We start from the raw sequence: 20,742 nt of genomic DNA on the forward strand, positions 1-20,742 counted from the left end.
ATTTTATGGCTAATATTCCACTATCATGTCTGGGGTGGCTCAGCGGTAAAGAATCCACCTGTAATGCAGGAGACACAGGTTTGACCCCTAGGTTGGGAAAATCCCCTGGAGAAGGAAATAAGTTCCCACTCCAGTATTCTTGCCTGAGAAATCCCACGGGCAGAGGAGTCTGGTGGGCTACAGTCTATGAGGTCACAAAAGAGTCAGACACGACTTCATGACTAAACAGTAACAACAATGTTTCATTGGATGTAAGTGCCACAACTTCTTCATCCATTCATCTATTGATGGACATCGAGGCTGTTTCTGTGTCTTGGCTATTGTGAACAATGCTGCAAAGAATATTGTCTCTCTCCGTTTTACCCAAGTGGCAGCTTCTACGCTGTACTCTTCCACCCCTTTTGTTCAGATCTTCAAGGCAGTGCCGACAGTGCCCCCTTTTCACAGTTGCTGTGTCTCTCATGTAGATGCCCTACCATCCCTCACCAATGGTCACTTAAGCTGTTTCCAGTCTCACGCTGCCTTGAGTCTCCTTGTGTATATGTCATTTCTTCCCGTGCAAAATCGGTGGGATAACTTCCTAGGGGTGGGATTGCCAGGGAGACAGCTCTTCCTGTGTACCCTTTAACATTGCTTGAACATTTTATCATGGCTTGAATCACTTTACCAGATGAAAGCAAGGAAGGCAGGGGTGTTGCATGGTGTTTAAGATCTTTGGCTCTGGAGTTAAGACTGCCTGACTTTGAATTCTGCCTCCACCACTTACTAGCTGTGTGATGCCAGGCAAGTTACTTGCTCTTTCTGTTTCTCAGTTTCCTCATCTGTAAAATGGGGATAATAAAGGCAAAGATTCCATAGAGTTGGGTGGATAACAAGAGCTTGATAAATGGTAACTGCCTGTTTCCGCAGTTGATAGCAGAGGAAACAGAAGTCCAGAGAAGAAAAGCAATGTGCTCCAAGTCACACATAGGTTTGTGGCAGGGTCAAGGTCAGCTGACCTCTGGTCTGGGGCTTTTTCCATCACAGTGCGTGAACCACTCCTCAGGGAATAAATTTGGTTTCTGCTATTTAAAGTTTTCCTTAGATTTTTGGGGGAATCTAAAGATCCCAAATAGTCAAGGAGGATGAAGAAAGGTCCAGGGATGTGGTCCCAAGTATAAAATTATTTGAAATCTCACATTTGAGCTTAGAAATTCATGCTGATGTTATATTCAACTCTGTATCTACACAGGAAGATGAACTGTGATGGTGACAATGCTCAGCCCTCACACATGGGCCTCTAAGATCCTGAGAGGTTGATCAAACGTTCTAGAGAAATCTGCAAAAGGAAGATTTTTGGCCACAGTTGGTTAAGACTGCTGTATTTTTCCACCCAGTCTTTTTGCTCATCACCTTATGCCTCGCATTGGGTGGCACTGGAATAACCAGCAACATTTTGTATTAATATTTATAATGCTGTATTATTTTTCTTAAAGAAAGCTCCCCCACCCCGCCAAAAATAAGCTTCCCAAATTGCATGCTTCAGCCTTAGCAAACTGGATTCACCTGTGGTAAAATGTCTGTTTTAATATCAAAAGAATGATTGCTTTCCCCCCAAAGAATCTTTGAGTAAAACTGACACCAGAGGAATGCAGGCCCTTGGAGTCCTGCTGCCAGGCGAGATTGCTGAGAGTCGGACAGGACTCCCCGCCGTGGGCTTACACACTGCCCCCTCCCTTCCCTCCAGGTGGTTCTTCAAGGGCATCAGCCGAAAAGATGCAGAGCGCCAGCTCCTGGCCCCTGGCAACGTGCTGGGCTCCTTCATGATCCGGGACAGCGAGACCACCAAAGGTGAGGCTGGTCCTTCTAGCCCTGTGTTTCCACCCCACCACACAGGGGAGCCCCCGATGTGACCGGACACCATCCTTCCCTTGGGGTATGCCATTGTCTGAACAACTCACCCAGCCCCTCTTCCCGGGCTGCCAGGCTTCCTTCTGCTCTTTGTTCAAACCTTCTCAGCCCCCAGACCTGCCAACTTAGGTCAGTGGAAGTAAGATGCAGTGGTTACTGCCCTGAAGAACAACCACTTGCTGAACTTGATCTTCATTAGCTTGGATTATTTTAAATACCCATCAGAATGTATCTTGTCCACAAGCCTGACTCCTCTCTCCTTCCATAAGGAAATGAGATGGGCTCAGGCTATAGAAAGAGCCCCCAAGCCAGCCTTGTCTGGGACCCTGTTTCAAATAACTCTTTTGAGGTATTTGGATGTTTTGATGTCGGTGACCTGCTTCCTGAAACTTCCGTGCTGTGAGGGTGGCTTTGTGCCCGGTCATCACGCAGGAGGCAAGAGCAGCACCTCAAAACAACAAATAACTCAAACTGGCATCAACTAAGGCCAGTTTTGCCAAAGGGATGATTGTAAGTAGGAGTCCTGTGATTTCAGATTTCACAAACAGTGTGTGCCTTTACTGCTGTGTTTAGATTCAAAGCTGCTTGGTTCAGAGAAACCAGTAAATTGTATAAAACGTGACCTCACAGTACCCTGGACAATCAGTTCGGGGCCCTTCTACTTGCCCTCTGGTTTCTGAACTGGGGAAGCCTGAATGTGGCTAAAACAGCGCTCACAATCTGTGTTTCAGGTCAGGGAATGTTTGGGCTTTATTTCCTTCCACCCAACGAACTCCCTACCAGCCTCCAGAGGAAAAGAAATGGTACAAAAAGATAAAGCCGTACACAGCCCTTGGCTTCTCTTCTCCCTCTGGGCTATCCTGCACACAAGGGCAGGAAGGTGAGCTTGGCCACTACCACAGCCCTCAGACAGGGCAAAAGTGGGTTCACTGAGTTAATAAACTTGTAGTACAAGTGCCCTGAGTCCCATCCTGCTGCTTCCTGGGTTCCACCCTTCCCCACTCAGCATCAGCCAAGTCAGCCTCCCCTTGACTGGGCAGAGTAGTTAAGAATGTGGTCCCAGCTGCCTGGGTTTGAAGCCTAGCTCTGCTACTTACAGGCTGTGTGACTGCAGGTTAGGTACTTCATCTCCCTGGACCTCAGTCTCTTTATGTAAAACATTGTGGTGATATAAAACCTCTACCTTGTGGGGTTATTCATTCACTGTAATGAATAATATAGCTTATTATAATGCATATAACTATAGTCCATTATAATGAATATTATTCCTATCCATTCATTGCTTGTTATTTATTATTCCTATTCATTCATTGTCAAGAGCTGACTCATTTGAAAAGATCCTGATGCTGGGAAAGACTGAGGGCAGGAGGAGAAGGGGGTGACAGAGGATGAGATGGTTGGATGGCATCATCGACTCAATGGACATGAGTTTGAGCAAACTCCATAGGTGTCAGGGATTAGGACATGGCATTGTGGGGGGCCATGACTCAGCCTGCCACAACATTTAATACGGACACTTACATTTCATTGTTTATATTGTAGTAGTTGAACTGGATTGGTTTGTTTGTTTAATCTTTTTGCATGTTTGCTTCTAAACAGCCTTTTATTTTCAGAATTAATGTTTATTTGTATTTAAATAGCCTATGGATATACCCATACTGCTTTCACTATAAAATCATCTGTTTTTATTTTTTAAATTAACTAATTTATTTTGATTGGAGGGTAATTACTTTACAATACTGCTATGGTTTTTGCCATACATCAACATGAATCGGCCACAGGTATACACATGTGTCCCCGACATCCTGAACCCCCCCTCCCACCTCTCTCCCCACCCTCTTCCTCTGGGTTGTCCCAGAGCACTGGCTTTGGGTGCCCTACTTCATGCATTGAACTTGCACTGGTCAACTGTTTTACATATGGTAATGTACATGCTTCCATGCTATTCTCTCAAGTCATCCCACCCTCACCTTCTCCCACTGAGTTCTAAAGTCTGTTCTTTAAATCTGTGTCTCCTTTGCTGCCCTGCATTTAGGATCATCAGTACCATTTTTCTAAATTCCATATATATGTGTTAATATATAGTATTTGTCTTTCTCTTTCTGACTTACTTCAGTCTGTATAATAGGCTCCCGATCCACCTCATTAGAACTGACTCAAATGCATTCCTTTTTATAGCTGAGTAATGGTCCACTATGTATATGTACCACAACTTCCTTATCCATTCATCTGCCGATGGACATCTAGGTTGCTGTTGTCCTAGCTGTTGTAAATAGTGCTAAATAGCCTCGCTTTTTACCAAACTGGTGTGGTGTCTTGGTTTTTGTGAAAAATAGATAGATAATAGGAAGAAAAAGAAATAATAATGAACTCAATGACAGCCAACATTACTGAGCTTTTGCATCCTGAGTACAAGCATTCCTTCTTTTACCACCAGGCATGTGTTGAGGGGAGGAGATATGATGACCGATCCCATTCTACAGATAAGGAAACTGAGGCACAGAGAGGGGACTTGGTCACATGTCCAAGATCTCACAGCAGGACATGGAACAGCCTGACAAGCACCCAGGCAGCCTGACTCCACCGCCCACTCCTACCCTCTGCTCCGCTGCGCGGGTGTCAAGACGGTGCCCGCAGTGGCCTTAGAGGCAGTCAGGGTGCTGACACCGGGTGGTTTCTCTCTGGCCCACGCAGGGAGCTACTCTTTGTCCGTGCGAGACTACGACCCACAGCACAGGGACACGGTGAAACATTACAAGATCCGCACGCTGGACAATGGGGGTTTCTACATCTCACCCCGGAGCACCTTCGGCAGCCTGCAGGAACTGGTGGCCCACTATAAGAGTGAGTCCTGCGGGGCTGCCTCCCTTCCAGGGGCCCAGCTGGGTGGGCCTGTCTCCTGGGAATGCTAGTCAAGGGGGCGCTGCTGCCTCTGAGGCCTGCTAAGGTTTTCCTCACCCTCCCCCAGACAAACAGTTGCTTTGGATTCTCCTGAAGTCTTTGGTCTGTTGAGCAGGAGGGCAGAGATGCCATCTCACCATGCTCTGTTCTCCTGGGAATATCTTCGATGGAGCGGCCCTTTGGAACAGGGGCCAGATGCAGTGGACCAGGAGGGGAGGCCTGGAGGGGAAGCCTGAGGCTGGCTTGGTGCTGCCTGCCCTCGGCTGACCAGGGGGCTCTGTTCCAGAGGGGAGCGACGGACTCTGCCAGAAGCTGACAGTGCCCTGCATGTCCTCCAAGCCCCAGAAACCTTGGGAGAAAGACGCCTGGGAGATCCCCCGGGAGTCCCTCAAGATGGAGAAGAAACTTGGAGCTGGGCAGTTTGGGGAAGTCTGGATGGGTAAGGACCCAGGGCCAAAGCCAGGAGGGGAGATGGGGGAGAGGGAGGTTCTTGCTTCCAGGAACAGCCCGAGGCCAAGTGGGAATGCCACCCAGGGCAGAGGGGAGATTTGAATAATAACCGTAAAGGAGTGATTCCTCTGATAGCAAAGCAAATAGTCCTGCCATGGAAACACTGCCATGCAAATCTTTGAGGTCAGGCCTGTTGGGTCAAAAACTTTCTTCTAAGAAGTGGAAGTCCTAGATGAGGAATCTGCTTCCTCATATGGAGCTGGGACAGTCTGGGGTTGAGAGAACCAGAGCATCTCTTAGAATGATGAGAATTAAGAATGGGAAAGTGTAGCTTGGAGATTTCCAGGTGAGTTCAATGTTGGCAGCTGATGAACACGCTGTTCTAAGACCCTGCCGTGTGCCCAGCATCATGCTAGGGCATTGTAGGGCTTCAAAAAGACATATTCCATCCCTGCTGGGCTGCCTCTAATGATTTAAGGATAGCAAAGCCTGCTCTGCAGAACTGTGGGGGTAGACGTGATGCCTGGCCCAGTGCCTGGTGCCCCACACTGTGTTTATACTCCACCATGTTCCAAATGGGAGTGAAGACAGCTTACAGAGATGCAAACAATTCAGCCAGAAAAAAACAAGTTTAAAATCCACTCACCGCAACTATATATATTGAGAGCCTGCTATGTGTCAGGCACTGAAGAAGAAAAGGTGGCAGAGAAAGTATGATGAGGAAGGTAAGACAGATCAGACTGATGGGGTTAGAAAACAAATACACACACACACACACACACACATATTATGTAAGGCCTTAGGCTCTTACTATACTGCTAGTGCTACTGTTAAGTCACTTCAGTCGTGTCCGACTCTGTGCGACCCCATCCCTGGGATTCTCCAGGCAAGAACACTGGAGTGGGTTGCCATTTCCTTCTCCAGTGCATAAAAGTGAAAAGTGAAAAGTGAAAGTGAAGTCGCTCAGTCATGTCTGACTCTTCACGACCCCATGGACTGCAGCCTACCAGGCTCCTCCGTCCATGGGATTTTCCAGGCAAGAGTACTGGAGTGGGGTGCCATTGCCTTCTCCGGCTCTTACTATAGGAAGACCTCAACTCTGCATTAGAGCTTCCTGGCAGCCAAGGCAAAAATGGAAACATGAGCAACACTGAGATTTACAAGAAGATGAAGATTACAAGATGAAGCAGAGAAGGGGTGGGGTGAAGTGAGGGAACAGCATGAGCAAAGTCCCTGTGGTGGGAGGGGGAGATGGCTGCTCGAGGGACTGAATGATATGCAGGCGGGTTGGTGCACAAAAGGCAAGGGGTAGAGGTGTTGGTGGGTGACAAGGCTAAGTGAGCAAGGCCAGTCTATGCAGGGCCTTGTGGACCGTGATGAGACATGTTTATTTTGAGAGCAGTGTTAGGATTAAATAAACATTTAAAGCAAAGATGGTGTGTATGTGAATGTGTGACAAAACAAAGGTAGGTGTGTGAGTGAGTGACATAATCAGAGTGATGTTTTAATCCCTGAACCCCTGTATGAGCCTTTGCAGATGAGGAAACCATAGTTCAGAGAGGTTAAGTGACCTGCCCAAGGGCACACAGCTAGGAAGTAGTAGACCGGCCTTCCAACCCACATCTATCTGAGGGCAAAGCACGTGTCTCCCCTTCCTTCTCTAAGGGCTGAGATGGGCAGGAAAGGCTCTCTGGAGGAGGCAGGTCTGCAGCCAGGTCTTTGGGGCCTGTGAGGAAAGAGCAGTGGGCTCTGACCGCCTTTTCTGCTTCCTGTCGTGCTGCAGCCACCTACAACAAGCACACCAAGGTGGCCGTGAAGACGATGAAGCCCGGGAGCATGTCCGTGGAGTCCTTCCTGGCAGAAGCCAACCTGATGAAGACTCTGCAGCATGACAAGCTGGTGAAGCTGCACGCTGTGGTCACAGAGGAGCCCATCTACATCATCACGGAGTTCATGGCCAAAGGTGCAGCGCTGGGAGCTGGGGGTACCAATTATGCCTCCTCTGGTCACCTGCAGAGTCAGAGGTGACTCTGACATGGTTCTTTGGCCTTCAAGATGCCCCCAGTCTGGCCAGGAACTCTTTTGACATAAACTCACTGAGCACCTTCATATCTGACTGCCCCACTCTCCTGGTTAAGCGGAGTGAAATCATGTTAGGGGGATGCCAGGAGAAGGGGAGCACATGGACCTCTGGGAGAGGGGGTGGGGCAGAAACCCTCTGGGTGATAGGAGAAGAGCCTTCTATGGGTTCACCATGAGCCCTTGAGGCTGGGGAGACTCCCTGGACCACCACCCGCCCCCCCCCCCCCCGATCACCAGCCATCTTCCCTGGGTGGTCCAGTGCTCCAGGAGACTCAGCAAAGCATTCCTTATGCACTGGCTAAGCATCCTTTCCAGGCTGCTCCTGCACACAGTCCAGGATGTCTCAGGGATATTTTTTTAGGCGATCATTTCTCAATAATGTTCAATTCCTGCCCATTTCTCAACATACAGAAACGTCTCAGATGACATCCATTTAGAAGGATTTGACATCTCAAAGCTTTTATCATTTTCTAAACACAATTATGCCAGCCTTATAAAACCATGGCCCCAGTCCCCCAGGCTCAGAAAGCTGTCTCAATCAAACAACCAGTCTGGCAAGCACAAAGTCATTCTCAAAATGCTCAGATTCTATTTCTCATATGCTAGGAACAGTAAATAGATACTTTTATTTAAATCCATTACTATGAACCATGTTAACCACTTGTTAAAGTCATGAGAGTAGTAAATGTTGTTCCCCCTACCCCCACACAGGCAGCCTGCTGGACTTCCTGAAAAGTGAAGAAGGTAGCAGGCAGCCATTGCCCAAACTCATCGACTTCTCGGCCCAGGTGAGAGTCTAATGGGGAAGTCAGGGAAGGGGAAGTCAATTATTTATTCAACACATGTTTATTGATTACATGCTATGCTAATAACAAAACTAATAGCTAACACATGTTGAGTGCTCAGGATAAAAGTATTCTTTTTAACTCTGCCTTCTATGACCTAACTCGGGGCTTTCCTGGTAGCTCAGCTGGTAAAGAATCCACCTACAATGCAGGAGACCCCAGTTTGATTCCTGGGTCAGGAAGATACCCTGGAGAAGGGATAGGCTACCCACTCCAGTATTCTTGGGTTTCCTTGGTGGCTCAGAAGGTAAAGAATCCGCCAGCAAAGCAGGTAGACCTGGGTTCGATCCCTGAGTTGGGAAGATCTCCTGGAGGAGGGCATGGCAACCCACTCCAGTATTCTTGCCTGGAGAATCCCCATGGTCAGAAGAGCCTGGGGGGCTGCAAGACACCACTGAGTGACTAAGCATGCACACAAGTCCCATCTCATATGGTCTTCACATCAGCCTTCTAGGGTGAGATTTTTGTTGTCTATTCCTTTGTAACCAACTGCTCCAAAGTTTAGTAGCTTGAAACAACAATGTATCATTTCCCATGATTCTGTGGGGTTGACTGGGATTGGTTGGGTGATTTTTCTGCTCCACGCTGTGAAACCCAGCCCCCTCTTGAGGATGCATTCTGCTGAGAGCTTCCCTGGGGCTAGAATATCTGGGATAGTGGCTCATCCTCTAGGTCTGTCTCCAGTGACTCCACATCACTCATTCAATAGCCTAACCTGAACTCCTTTACATCATGGCAGAAAGGTTCCAAGAGGGAGTCTTCCAAGGGACTAAGCCATCATGAGCGAGCTCCTATTCACATTGTGCAGGCTAATGTCCTGTTGGTCAAAGCAAGTCACATAACCTAGCCCAGAGTCAGTGTAGGAAGGACTGCAGAAAGGCGTGAGTCCCAGGAGGCGTGGTTCACAGGGAACCACTGATGTGACAGTCTGGCCACAGGCAGGTAATTGTCACCCCGTTTTACAGAACAGGAAGTTAAGGCTTAGAGAGGAAGTGAAGTGGAGATGAGGCAACTGAGGCCCAGGGAGGTGAAGTAGCTTGCCTACGTGACTGTGTTACTTTGGGGGGATACGGCAGTGAACAAAATGGAAAGTACTGCTATCCCCCTAGGGTTTACATTTATTAAACAACTGAATCTCTTAGAGAGCCACGACCCAAGTAGTCCTGGCTCAGTGTCAAAAGAATGCAGTATCCAGCAAAATTATTAATGTCCAGAAATCACAGAAACACTTCTTAAAACTCCATTTTCTTTCTCATTTTCACTTCACTTATGGAGCTCTTCTCACCCCCAGCCTGAGTGCTTTTCACTTCCGTCCTCTGTCAACCATTCTCTCCTGTCTGTGGGAAAACAGGGGAGGAAATGGGTACCGGTGGGAACCCACGACTGGAGCACTTCTCCCAGTCCAGGAGCAATCAGAGAAGGCTTCCTAGAGGAAGCGGTCACTAGGCTGAGGCCTGAAAAGAAGTTGGGCAGGTGAAGAGGAGAGATAAGGGTATTCTAGGCAGAAGAAGCAGTCTATGCCAAAGTCCAAAGGGCAAAACCAGAGCTCAACCTGGTCTGTTGGCGCCTGAGCCTGGCAAAAATGAAGGGGGCGTGGCTTGCAGCCTGGAAGGTATCAAGGGAGGGGGCACCTGGGCCCAGGGCAGGGCCTTCAGGAGACCCTAAGGCAGAGCTCATTTGACTATGCAAATCCTGGGAAGGGCATGATAAAAGGCTTTGCCTGTCAGAGTCTTCCAGTACCAGAGGCATATGGAAATCCAGAAGAGGCATTTTCTCTTCAATAAGCCCTACCTCCTGGGGAAGCAGGAGTCTGGCCTGTTGCTAAACTGTAGCTGTCACACTGGCAGAAACCTTGCTGGGAGGAGGGTCATGGACCAGGGCAAGAACAATTCTCCCTATGGTACAAATGGGGAAGACCAAAACCACAGGAGGGAAAGAGGTGCCAGGCCCTTGTGCATCCAGGAGCGGAGGTGGACTCAGAGCTCAGGGACAGAAAGGAGCCAGCCTGGGGCCTGGTCTTCACCTCTGGTCCTAGAGAGGTGGGTGGGCCCAGCAGAGACTGCCCCGTCACCACCTGGCTGGGTAACCTCAGACCCACTCTGGGTCTCTTGGTCCCTCCATTTGTCAAATGAAGGAACTGGACCATCTTTGTGCTTTTCAAGTTTGAAAGCCTTTTTTTTTTTTTTTTTTTTAGCTATAACTGTGTTGGTCAAATGAATCTTATGGAGCAGCTGATCACTTTAAAATAGATTAAAACAGAGCTGCTGTGATTGAAGGGGTGACCTTTCTTTTGTCCCTCAGTTAGATTCAGTGTGAAGAGCCCTGAGCTGGAATATCCCTACAGGCCCTTCTAGCTGATTCTGTGATTCCCTGGTACTCTCTCAGAAGCAAACCCATGTGCCAATGACTGACATCACGGCAGACCATCTGGTGGTCATGAAATCTCACCACCTCATCAACTCCCAATTTATAGGCCAACTCTGAACCCAGCCAACCTATCCACTATTCGTTCAGTTGACAAGCCCTTGAGAAGCAACACTGTATGCACACAGACTTAGGAATCATATAGAGTTTTACTGTTGAGCCCAGGGCTGCCTGTGTAGTTTTGAGCAAATAGCTTAACCTTTCTAAGGGCTGCTTTTCCTCAACAGGGACTGTTGAATACTTATATGCCAGACTCTGTTTTAAACACTTGACGTAGATTTAGAGTGTGAATCCTCACACGAACCCTCAGAAGAAGATTCTATTGTCTCATTGTACAGAGAAGAAAAGTGAGGCACAGAGGGGTAAAGTAGTTTGCTTGGAGATCACAGAGATGTGGGGCTCAAGTTGAGCTGGCCCAACCCGGGAGTCACCTAGGCATTCTCATCTGCTGTCTTCTAAGTGGGGTTAGTCCCACTTGCCCCCTTGAACTCATGTGCTCCTGTGCAAATCCATAACATGATATCTGCCCCTGAGTACTGAAAAATGCTAACTACCAGCGTTAGTGCCTGCTCTGTGCCAAAAATTCAGGTAGGGTAATGGACACAGGCCCTAAGAAGGGCTGTCAGATTTCCAGTCCCCGTCTCCACTTGGACCAAGTAGTTACTTCTCTGGGATTGATTCAGTTTTCTCACCTGTGAAATAATAGTGCTGAAAGCAATAGTCCCTACTCCAAAGCAGAGAGCAAATGCTATTTAAGTATTAAATATCATATTATGATTAATGAATAAGCTACAACGTCCACAGTTAATGTTATGGCTGTTGTTAACTGTTCGTCTGAACTCCTTATAAATTTTCCACACCCATGAGGCCAAGACTGCCTCACCCACTCCTGGCGGGCGATGACAAGCAAAATCAGAGTCTCCTGGTTTCGTTAGAAAAGGCTGGAGACTCAGACCTCGGTTCCAATGGCCATGGGTGCCCCCTGCTGGCCACTTTCCACAAGCGTACCATCACTTGCCTCAGACCTTGAACAGACCTTGGTTTAGTCTGGCCAGACACCCTACCTCCCCAAATAATCTCACCAGATTGCAGCCAGCTGCAGTCCTCCAAAGTGTTGGAGTTCTGGGTGATTAAAGGCAGCATGGAGGCCCTGGGGGTGGAAATTCAAATTCTGGGGGTGTGATCTGACAAAGGTGTCCCTCCTCTGTACACCAGAGACGGTGGTAACACCTGGCTCAAGGACGTCAAAGACCAGTTTATGAACTATAAATGCTATTTTCTGAGTTTCTGAGGGTTAATCATAAACCTCTTTATGAGGGGTAATGCACAAACTCTTGTAAGAGGAAAACGTCTTTACAGAAAAATCCCACATCTTTCCATCGGGCTTCCCAGGTCTCATTGTGAGTAAGAACCCTCCATGCAGTCCATTATGCACTCAGAAGCCCTGATGACATTATACATCAGACCATGTCACCCTCCTGCTCCAAGACTTCTCACTTCCCTTCATGCTCAGAATACAACCCAACCGCCTCTCCTAACCTACAAGGTTCTTCCCCCATCAGCAGCCTCCCCCACAACCTCCTCTCTCCTTCCCACTTTCTCCTGGGCAACTTCTGCTCAACCACCTCTTCCATGAATACCTAAGCTCCTTCCTACCTCCGGGCCTTTGCACATGATGTTTTCTGCCAAGAATGCTCTTATTTGACAGAGCATTTGCTGAAGTTTCACCTCCTGACTATCCAATCCAAAACAGCCCTCTACACGTCATGTCCTAGTGCCTGCTTTCCCCCTTCTTTATGGTGCTTATCACCACATGTGGGGGCTTTGCCTGGCTCCCCACCTGTCCAAGTAACATGTCTGGTGCCCACAAGACACTCAGTAGATGTTTGTTGAATGAATAAAGGAATTTTCCCTACCCAGGCTTGGAAGTGAAGCAGGCATAAGAGATACAACAAATGTGATGTGAGCCTAGGTTGTTCCCAGCAAGGGGGTTGGGGATGAAAGCCCTTCAAAGTATCCTGGTGTGTGTGTGTGTGTGTGTGTGTGTGTGTGTGTGTGTAGGTCCTGGGAGAAATAATGCTTTTTCCTTAAAGTGTTTTCTGGTAGTCTTGTAACCCTAGAGAAGCTCCAAACTGGCCCAGGCTATGAGGATCCCCCCAGCCTGGTTAGGTAGACAGAGAAATGCCAATCTGAGACCAGGACCCTCCCACAAAACAAGGGGGGAGGCCAGCGCAAGTGCTTTCCAGCTTTCTCACACTTGGACAGCCCTCTTCTGCTTTTGGGTGAGACCCACCTTGGGCTGGGTCAAATCTGAGGGTCAGGGTGTCTCTGTTTTGGGTGGAGATCGCAGAAGGCATGGCCTTCATTGAGCGGAGGAACTACATCCACCGAGACCTTCGGGCCGCCAACATCTTGGTGTCTGCGTCCCTGGTGTGCAAGATCGCCGACTTTGGCCTGGCGCGGGTCATCGAGGACAACGAATACACGGCGCGGGAAGGTAGGGGTGGTGTCGAGGGCGCCGTGGGGCCGGCTGGGGTGGGTCGTGTGTACTGAGTGTTAGGACCTGTGAAAGTGGTATTAATAAAAATGCAAAGGTCTGTCCTAGTATCAGCTGTGTGGTATTAAGCTGGAGGGGCTCCATCTTTAGTTTTGGCCTCCAGTCTCCCCCAGTAAATGGGGTCAATTGTAGATTGGGTCAGTCAAGTCATGTTAAAATTAAGGGTAAGGGCAAGAGCATCTTTAGGTGTGATAGACAAAAACAGAGAAGAATCTAAATGTCCCTAAAGAGTAGAATGATATTTAAATTGTGGTTTATTCACAGAATGTTATTATGTAGTGATGAGAAGTTACAAACCAATGACACATGCAAATGTAAAAGAAAATGGATAACTCTCACAGGCATAATATCAAAATAAGGGAACTCAGACCAAAAAAGTAGATGCTGGATGGTTCCACTTATATAAAATTCAGAAACAGGCAAACATGTATGTGAAGATTGACAGCAGCATTATTCTTAACAGCCAAAAAGTGGAAGTAATCCAAAAGTCCATCAACTGATAAACAAATACACAAAATGAGATCTAGACATGTGGTGGAATATTATTTGACCATAAAAAGGGATGAAGTACTAATATACCCTAAACATGGACAAACTTTGCAAACATCATGTTCAGTGAAAGAAGCCAGACACAAAGACCATGTATTGTATGATTCCATTTATATAAAATTCCCAGAACAAGCAAATCTATAGGGACAGAAAGTAGATTAACTCTAGCCGAGGCTGGAATAGGGAGCTAGAAAGAAATGGGTAGTGACTGTTATGGTCTGGGGAAGGGTAGGGTGAAAATATTTTAAAACTCACAACTTTGTGACTATATTAAGAAAACCATTGAACTGAATGCTTTAAGTGGCTGAATTATATGGTCTGTGCATGCATCTCAATAAAACTTTTTAAAAAAACAGGCAAAACTCATTTATTGTGCTAAAGGTCAGAATAATACTTAACCTGAATTGCAGGGGTGTTGACTGAGATGAGGCAGGAGGGAGCCTTCTGAGATGCTGAAATTTTCTATATCTTAATCTGAATGGTGATTACAAGGGGGGATACATATATAAAAGGCATCTAGTTGTATAGGAAAGATTTGTATATTTTGTTTCATGTTTGTATGACACAGTAAAAGTGCAACCACTAAAAGAATGAGAATAGAATGTATAATTTCTAAACTAGGAGAGGATAAGCAGGAATAAAGAAAACTCAGTCCCAAGGGAGGAAGGGATGGGGGAGCAGGAAACACATAGAGAATTTTCAAAACTTGACTATGTACTAGATGATAAAGCAGGTCTCAACAAATTCCAAAGAACATGTATCCTTTACACTGCATTCCCAACTACAGTGGAATTACAATAGAAATTACTCACTAAAGGTTAACGCAACCTACTCCAGACCAGATAGAAGGAGAGGAGGACTAGAGGGAGAGACACCCAGTGACTGGGGGAAACTGAAATCTTCCCTTCCCCTACAGGGGTTAGGGGGTCGAGATAGCAGGTATGACCTGAACTCAAAGTCCCTTGAAGTTCTGCCATCCCCAAAGATCCTGTGACCTCTAGGACTCCACTCTTCAGGAGTTGTAGTTCACCAGGACATCAGCTGAATCAATGAGGTGGCCCAAAGACGGCAAGTCTCTTGCCACACCCCAGGTACCTGGGCCCACTCCTCCCTACTTTAGCCACTGGTCCTCAGAATGGATGCTCCTTGCTTCCACGGGGGCCAGATTGAGGAAAGTCACAGTCCTGCAGGGGACAGATGTTGGCAGCTGTACTGATGTCCTGTTCCCTCCCCCTAGCTGAGACCCAGCTCTGACTGCTCCCCAGACTCTCCTTGACTTTGCTTTGTTCAAACCACAGGGGCAAAGTTCCCCATCAAGTGGACAGCTCCTGAAGCCATCAACTTTGGCTCCTTCACCATCAAGTCAGACGTCTGGTCCTTCGGTGTCCTGCTGATGGAGATCGTCACCTATGGCCGGATCCCTTACCCAGGTAAGAGAGAGGGCATCACCTTGGGGCTGCTTCCAGGGCAGCCTGGCTCCCTTCTCTTGTCATTGTGTCCATTCAGACTAAGTTTTTGTTTGTTTGTTAGCAAAGTGATTCAGTTATATATATATATACATATATTAATATAAATTCTTTTCCATTACAGTTTATCATAGGATATTGAAGATAGTTCTCTGTACTATAAAGTAGGACCTTATTGTTTATCCATTCTCTACATAAAAGTTTATATCTGCTCCACCCCATCTTTCCCCAACTGCCTTCCCCTTGGCAACCACCAGCCTGAGTTGGTTGACCCTCACTGAGTTCTTGACCTTCACCCCCAGCTTCTCAGTTAATAACACCATTATCTATCCAGTTTCTTAAGCCTGGAATCTGGAAGCCTGCTTGGCCCTTCGTCTTCTCTCATCCCTTTCCATGTTCAAAGAGTCACAGGGTTCTAGCCACTGGACTCCAAAGCATCCCAAGTCTGTCCACTTCTAACTCCACAGCCTCCACCCACACCAGACCAACGTCCTCTGTCATCTCACTGGTACTGTGGCCTCCTAAGCAGTCTGCCCTCTCTCCTACAGGCCATTCTCTCCCTGAGGCCAGAGGGATTTTTCTAAAATTGTGGATCAGAACTTTTCCCTTCTCCATCTCTAACTTTTTAAAGGCCTCCCAGCATAATTGGGACAAAAATCCCAAACTCCTAACCATGGCCTGCAGGTCCGTCATGATCCAGCCCCTGCCTACTTCTTCCCTCTCCCTTCATGTCATGCTATACCTCACCACCCAGTCATCTAAAGTACTATATACTTCCCTGTGCTTCTCGTTTGCAATACCCTATGCTGTTTCATTCACAGCATTCATCACTGTTGATAACTATATTTGTTTGATATTTTCTCCATCAAACTCTGGGCTCTGTGAGGCCAGAAATCATGTCTGTATTCCTTACCGGTGCATCTGGACTGCCTACCTTTGTGCTTGGCGTGTAGTGGGTGCCTAGTAACTATTTGTCAAATGGATGAATTTATCCCCATGCCTGTGGGGAGCACTTCACACTGAGTAGACCGTGGGGTGTACAAAGATATATCTGACATGTAGAGTGCCTGGGACTCAGTAAATAAACTTCTTCTCTGTTCCTTTCCAGTTGGGATGTTTCCTAGGGTATCTGTAGCCAGAACCCTGGGGCAGGAGGCAAGGTGGCTATAAAGAGAATTCTGACTTTATAAGTAAATAGTCCTGAACTTTAATCCTGTTCCTATCAATACTTTGAGAAATTCACTTGACTTCTACCCCAGTTCTTCATCTGTAAAAAATATGAAATCAACCACCTTGAAGAAGTGGTTCTGAAAATTAGAAATAAAAGGTGCAGACACTCGGGTCACTCATCAGTATGTACCAAGTTCCTACTGTGTGCTCGGCATGGAGTGTACGGTAGGAGACAAAGCCCTTGCTTGGCAGGAGCTCACATTATAGCCTGAAGGCACACACACTAAATAGATGCACTTCTCAGTGGAAATCACTGGGAACAGAAAATGAAGCAGGGCCATAGGAGACAGAGTGACCTAGGGCTCCTGTGACACAGAGCACTGTCAGAGCAGGTCATATCTGAGCTGAAAGTTAGCGGAGTGAAGACTGGGGAAAGGATTCCAGATAGAAGGCACTGCCAGCTCTTAGGGCCTGAGTTGTATCTGAAGAATATCAAACAAGCAAGGTAGATGGAGACAAGAAATGAGAGCAGATGGTACGTGAAGCGGGGGTTGGCAGGGGCCCAGTCAGGCAGGATCCATGGTCATGGTGAAGACTGTGGGTGTTAGTCTAAGTGTAAGGAAGCTACTGGAGCATTATAGGCAGGGAAGTGGCATCGTCTGATTTCCACGTGCAAGTGACGCTTTGGTTTAGTGTGGAGAGTGGATCAGGGCTGGGGAGATGCTGGGCGCTGCAGCTGTGGCCCAGACAGTGGTGATGGTGGTAACTGATAAGTTGGTGAGCTGGCGCTGTGTTTTAAAAGAAGAAAGGCTGTGACTTGCTGATGTGGAAGATGAGGGAGAGAGAAGAATGAAGGGTAAGTCTCTTGGTTTTGATTGAGCAACTGGATGCCTGATGGTCTAGGAATAAAAATTCAAGAGTTCTCTTTTAGCCCTGTTAAATTTGAGGTGGCTTATCCAAGATGTTCAAGGAAGCACTTGAATATATGAATACGTTTGGAGTTCAAGACTGGTAATATAGGACTTCCCTGGTGGTCCGGTGATTAAGACTACCACTTCCAGTACAGGGGACAAGGATTCAATCCCTGGCTAGAGAACTAAGGTCCCATATGCCATACAGCATGGCCAAGTAATTTTTTTAAGAAAGACTTATAATAAAAAAAAAAAAGAAAATGATAAAAAAAAAAAAAGACTTATAATATAAAATTGGGGATCATAGATGTTTAAATGGTTGTTCTTGAGGATAATTAACATAAACTTTAATTGAGCAAAGAAATGTTCCCACTCATAGGGTGATACTGAGTCGGTTACCTGACTTGTTTTATCTTGAGGCTTCACCAATTAAAAACCAGGCAGGGGAGTTGGGGGATGGTGGTATGGAACCCTGTAGGTGGCAAGTAATTAACAGACTGAGTGGTGGAAACAAAAGGTATATTGTTACAACCCAGACTAAGGAGTCTGGCACTGGAGACAGGTCAGTTCAGCTGCTCAATGACTCTCAGGTCTCTGGGTTGGTTCCTCTGTGATTGTCTTCCCCATGTGGTCAGATGGCTGCTGCAGCTCCACAGACCACGCTGTGTCACAGTGTCCAAAGGAAGGAGGAAGGGTGTGGCCAAAACTGGGCACCGGCCCCTGCCCTCACTGCAGGGGAAGTGGGGGAAGGGATGCCTGGCTTGCATCGTGGGAGGAGCTCGGCTCCGTGAGGAGGTGGGGAGGGATGGTTGTTGGGGAGGCAATGACTATCTGCCAGGCCGACCCCAATCCCTCCCCGTTTAATTCCGTGGCTCCTTCTCAGGGATGTCAAACCCCGAGGTGATCCGTGCACTGGAGCGTGGGTACCGGATGCCTCGACCAGACAACTGCCCGGAAGAGCTCTACAACATCATGACTCGCTGCTGGAAGAACCGACCCGAGGAACGGCCCACCTTTGAATACATCCAGAGTGTGCTGGATGACTTCTACACGGCCACCGAGAGCCAGTACCAACAGCAGCCGTGATGGGGGCGGCCAGGTGGGGCCAGGCGCTGAGGCCATGCCTGCGTGGTGGCTCCCGGTGCCCGCTCACCCTTTCTATTCTCAGACACCCACCCTCCCTCCAGCCATAATTCCTCATCTGCCAAGTGGGTGGGTCGGACTGGACACTCTCTTTTTGACTCTGGCGATCCACAATCTGCAATTCTCAGGACACCTCTATTGCCTGGGATAGCTGGATTCTAGTTACTGCTGCGGTTTGGATAGAAAACTTTAAAAATGATTAAATAAATATTTAAATAAAAGATCTGACTGCTAAAGGTTTTACTAATAGGTTAGCTTTTCTTGTCTTGCCAGTTTTGGATCATTCGCCCTTTGGTGGATGACAAGTCAAAGGGGGAAGGACTGGCAAAGAGAAGTGGGGTTCAATGCTCCCAGTTTTCTAACTGCCCCCGAATACTTGCTGGCTATATTACTTTCCTATGGCTTCTGTAACAAATTAGCACAAACTTGGTGACTTGAAACAAAACAAACATATTATCTTACAGTTACAGAGATCAGAGTCTGAGATGGGTTGGCAGGGCTGCGTGCTTTCCGGAGGCTCCAGGGGAGAATCATTCCCTTGCCTTTTCCAGCTTCTAGAAGCTACCCATGTTCCTGGTTCCCTTCTGCTCATCACTCCAAATTCTGTTTCCATCATCACATCTCCTTCTCTGACCCTGACTCTGAGGCCTCCCTCTGTTACTTGTCAGAACCCCTGTAATTACACTAGAGTCACCTGGATAAGCTTTGCTGATAGCTCAGTTGGTAAAAAAAAAAAATCTGCCTGCAATGAAGGAGACCCCGGTTTGATTCCTGGGTTGGGAAGATCCGCTGGAGAAGGGATAGGCTAACCACGTCAGTATTCTTGGGCTTCCCTTGTGGCTCAGCTGGTAAAGAATCCGCCTGCAATTTGGGAGACCTGGGTTCGATCCCTGGAGAAGGGAATGGCTACCCACTCCAGTTTTCTGGCATGGAGAATTCCATGGACTATACAGTCCATGGGGTCACAAAGAGTCAGACACAACTGAGCGACTTTCACTTTCACCTGGATAATGCAGGCTAATTTTCCCATCTTCAGTTCCTTAATCACATTTGTAAAGTCCCATTTGCCACACCAGATAACATCTTCACAAGTTCCAGGAATTAGGAGGTGGACATCTTTTTTTTTTTTTTTTGGAGGGGGACTACTATTCATCTGTCACACTGGATGGGTTTTTGTCTCCAAAGAGCTGCATGTGCCAGGATGACAGGAATGACTTTACATGACCTGGGACAATGACTCTCTGGCCAAGCCATGTTTTTATGCAAGTTGGTTAGTCTGGATCTCCCCCAGGGCTGGGGGCTGCCAATAGCCCCTGCATTTCCCATGGTCCAGCAAGCCATCACGGTTGTGATGGAATCCTACAGTCCTACAGTGGAAACGTGGCTCCTGAGAAGTATCTGCTACGCTGAGTGGGAAGCTCTCAGAGGAGGGGAGGCGTGGGGGGAGAGGTAAGAAGGGGGCAGAGAAGACAAGGAGGCATCGGGGCCTTCCTGCCTGTTGTCTTAGTTGAAAGTCCCCAGCGGTTAGCCTTGCTGTAGAGGGAGCGATAGGAAGAGTTGGGCCATGGGATGGGGAGCAAGTGACACCCTTCTGTATTCTTATATGTCCTGAAGGATCTATATCCTTTTGTGATACACCCACCAGAGTCCCATGGAACCCTATACCGACTTGATTCTGTACCCCTGAGTAGCACCAAGTCTAACCTTAGGCACTGTGTGTAAGAACAGTGGAAAATAAAGTGCTTTAACTTACGTAGTTTATAACTGAATTTCTCTCTTGCTTCCTGGTTTGGGAACGTGACTTTGGGTCTCTGAAAGCAGAGCCCAGGGTCCTGTGACAGGAATTTGCAAACATGCTTGGTGGCATATTAGATTGCTATTTGATAATCCATAAGAGGAGATTACGTCCCTCCCTGCCGCATTGATGTTGAGTTTGGCCATGGACTTGTTTTAGCCAATGGGATATTAGCAGATATGATTAAGCAAAGGCTAGAAATGTGCTTGTGTGGCGAGGCTTGCCGTCCAGCCTTTTGACCTGAAATGAACGAAGTCCAATGAAGATGAGCAACATGTGGAAAAGATCTGGACCCAACCTGCAGCTTGGATTTAAACCCAGCTGAGCACAGCCTTGATCAACTGAAACCCAGCTGTCCTGTGGACATGTGAGAGAGAAAGAAACGCTTGTTATTATAAGCCTTTGAGGTCTGGGGTTGTTTTGTTATGTGGCCTTATTATAGAAATATATGACTGAGACATGATCTCAAAAGGCAAAATCTAAATGTACACGATCAAGGGATCAATTCCTGCCCACCTGCTCTTTCCATTTACACTGCCCTCTGAACCCCACTAGCCTA

The 20,742-nt window shown here is 47.4% G+C and overlaps 1 protein-coding gene across 2 annotated transcripts in view; it reads left to right on the forward strand.

Annotated features, from left to right (window-relative positions):
- The window catches only part of HCK (HCK proto-oncogene, Src family tyrosine kinase), a 43,165-nt gene extending 23,025 nt beyond the window's left edge, over window positions 1-20,140 (forward strand). For both annotated transcript variants that reach the window (XM_061127035.1, XM_061127036.1), the window contains exons 6-13: window positions 1,727-1,830; window positions 4,585-4,734; window positions 5,078-5,230; window positions 7,025-7,204; window positions 8,035-8,111; window positions 12,936-13,089; window positions 14,997-15,128; window positions 18,129-20,140. In XM_061127035.1, the coding sequence (XP_060983018.1) occupies window positions 1,727-1,830; window positions 4,585-4,734; window positions 5,078-5,230; window positions 7,025-7,204; window positions 8,035-8,111; window positions 12,936-13,089; window positions 14,997-15,128; window positions 18,129-18,331 (1,153 nt within the window). In that variant the 3' untranslated portion in view covers window positions 18,332-20,140. The remainder of the gene's footprint in view (window positions 1-1,726; window positions 1,831-4,584; window positions 4,735-5,077; window positions 5,231-7,024; window positions 7,205-8,034; window positions 8,112-12,935; window positions 13,090-14,996; window positions 15,129-18,128) is intronic.
- Window positions 20,141-20,742: the final 602 nt, after the last annotated feature.

The sequence above is a fragment of the Dama dama genome, chromosome 23 (genome assembly GCF_033118175.1).
Source record: "Dama dama isolate Ldn47 chromosome 23, ASM3311817v1, whole genome shotgun sequence".
NCBI lineage: Eukaryota > Metazoa > Chordata > Mammalia > Artiodactyla > Cervidae > Dama > Dama dama.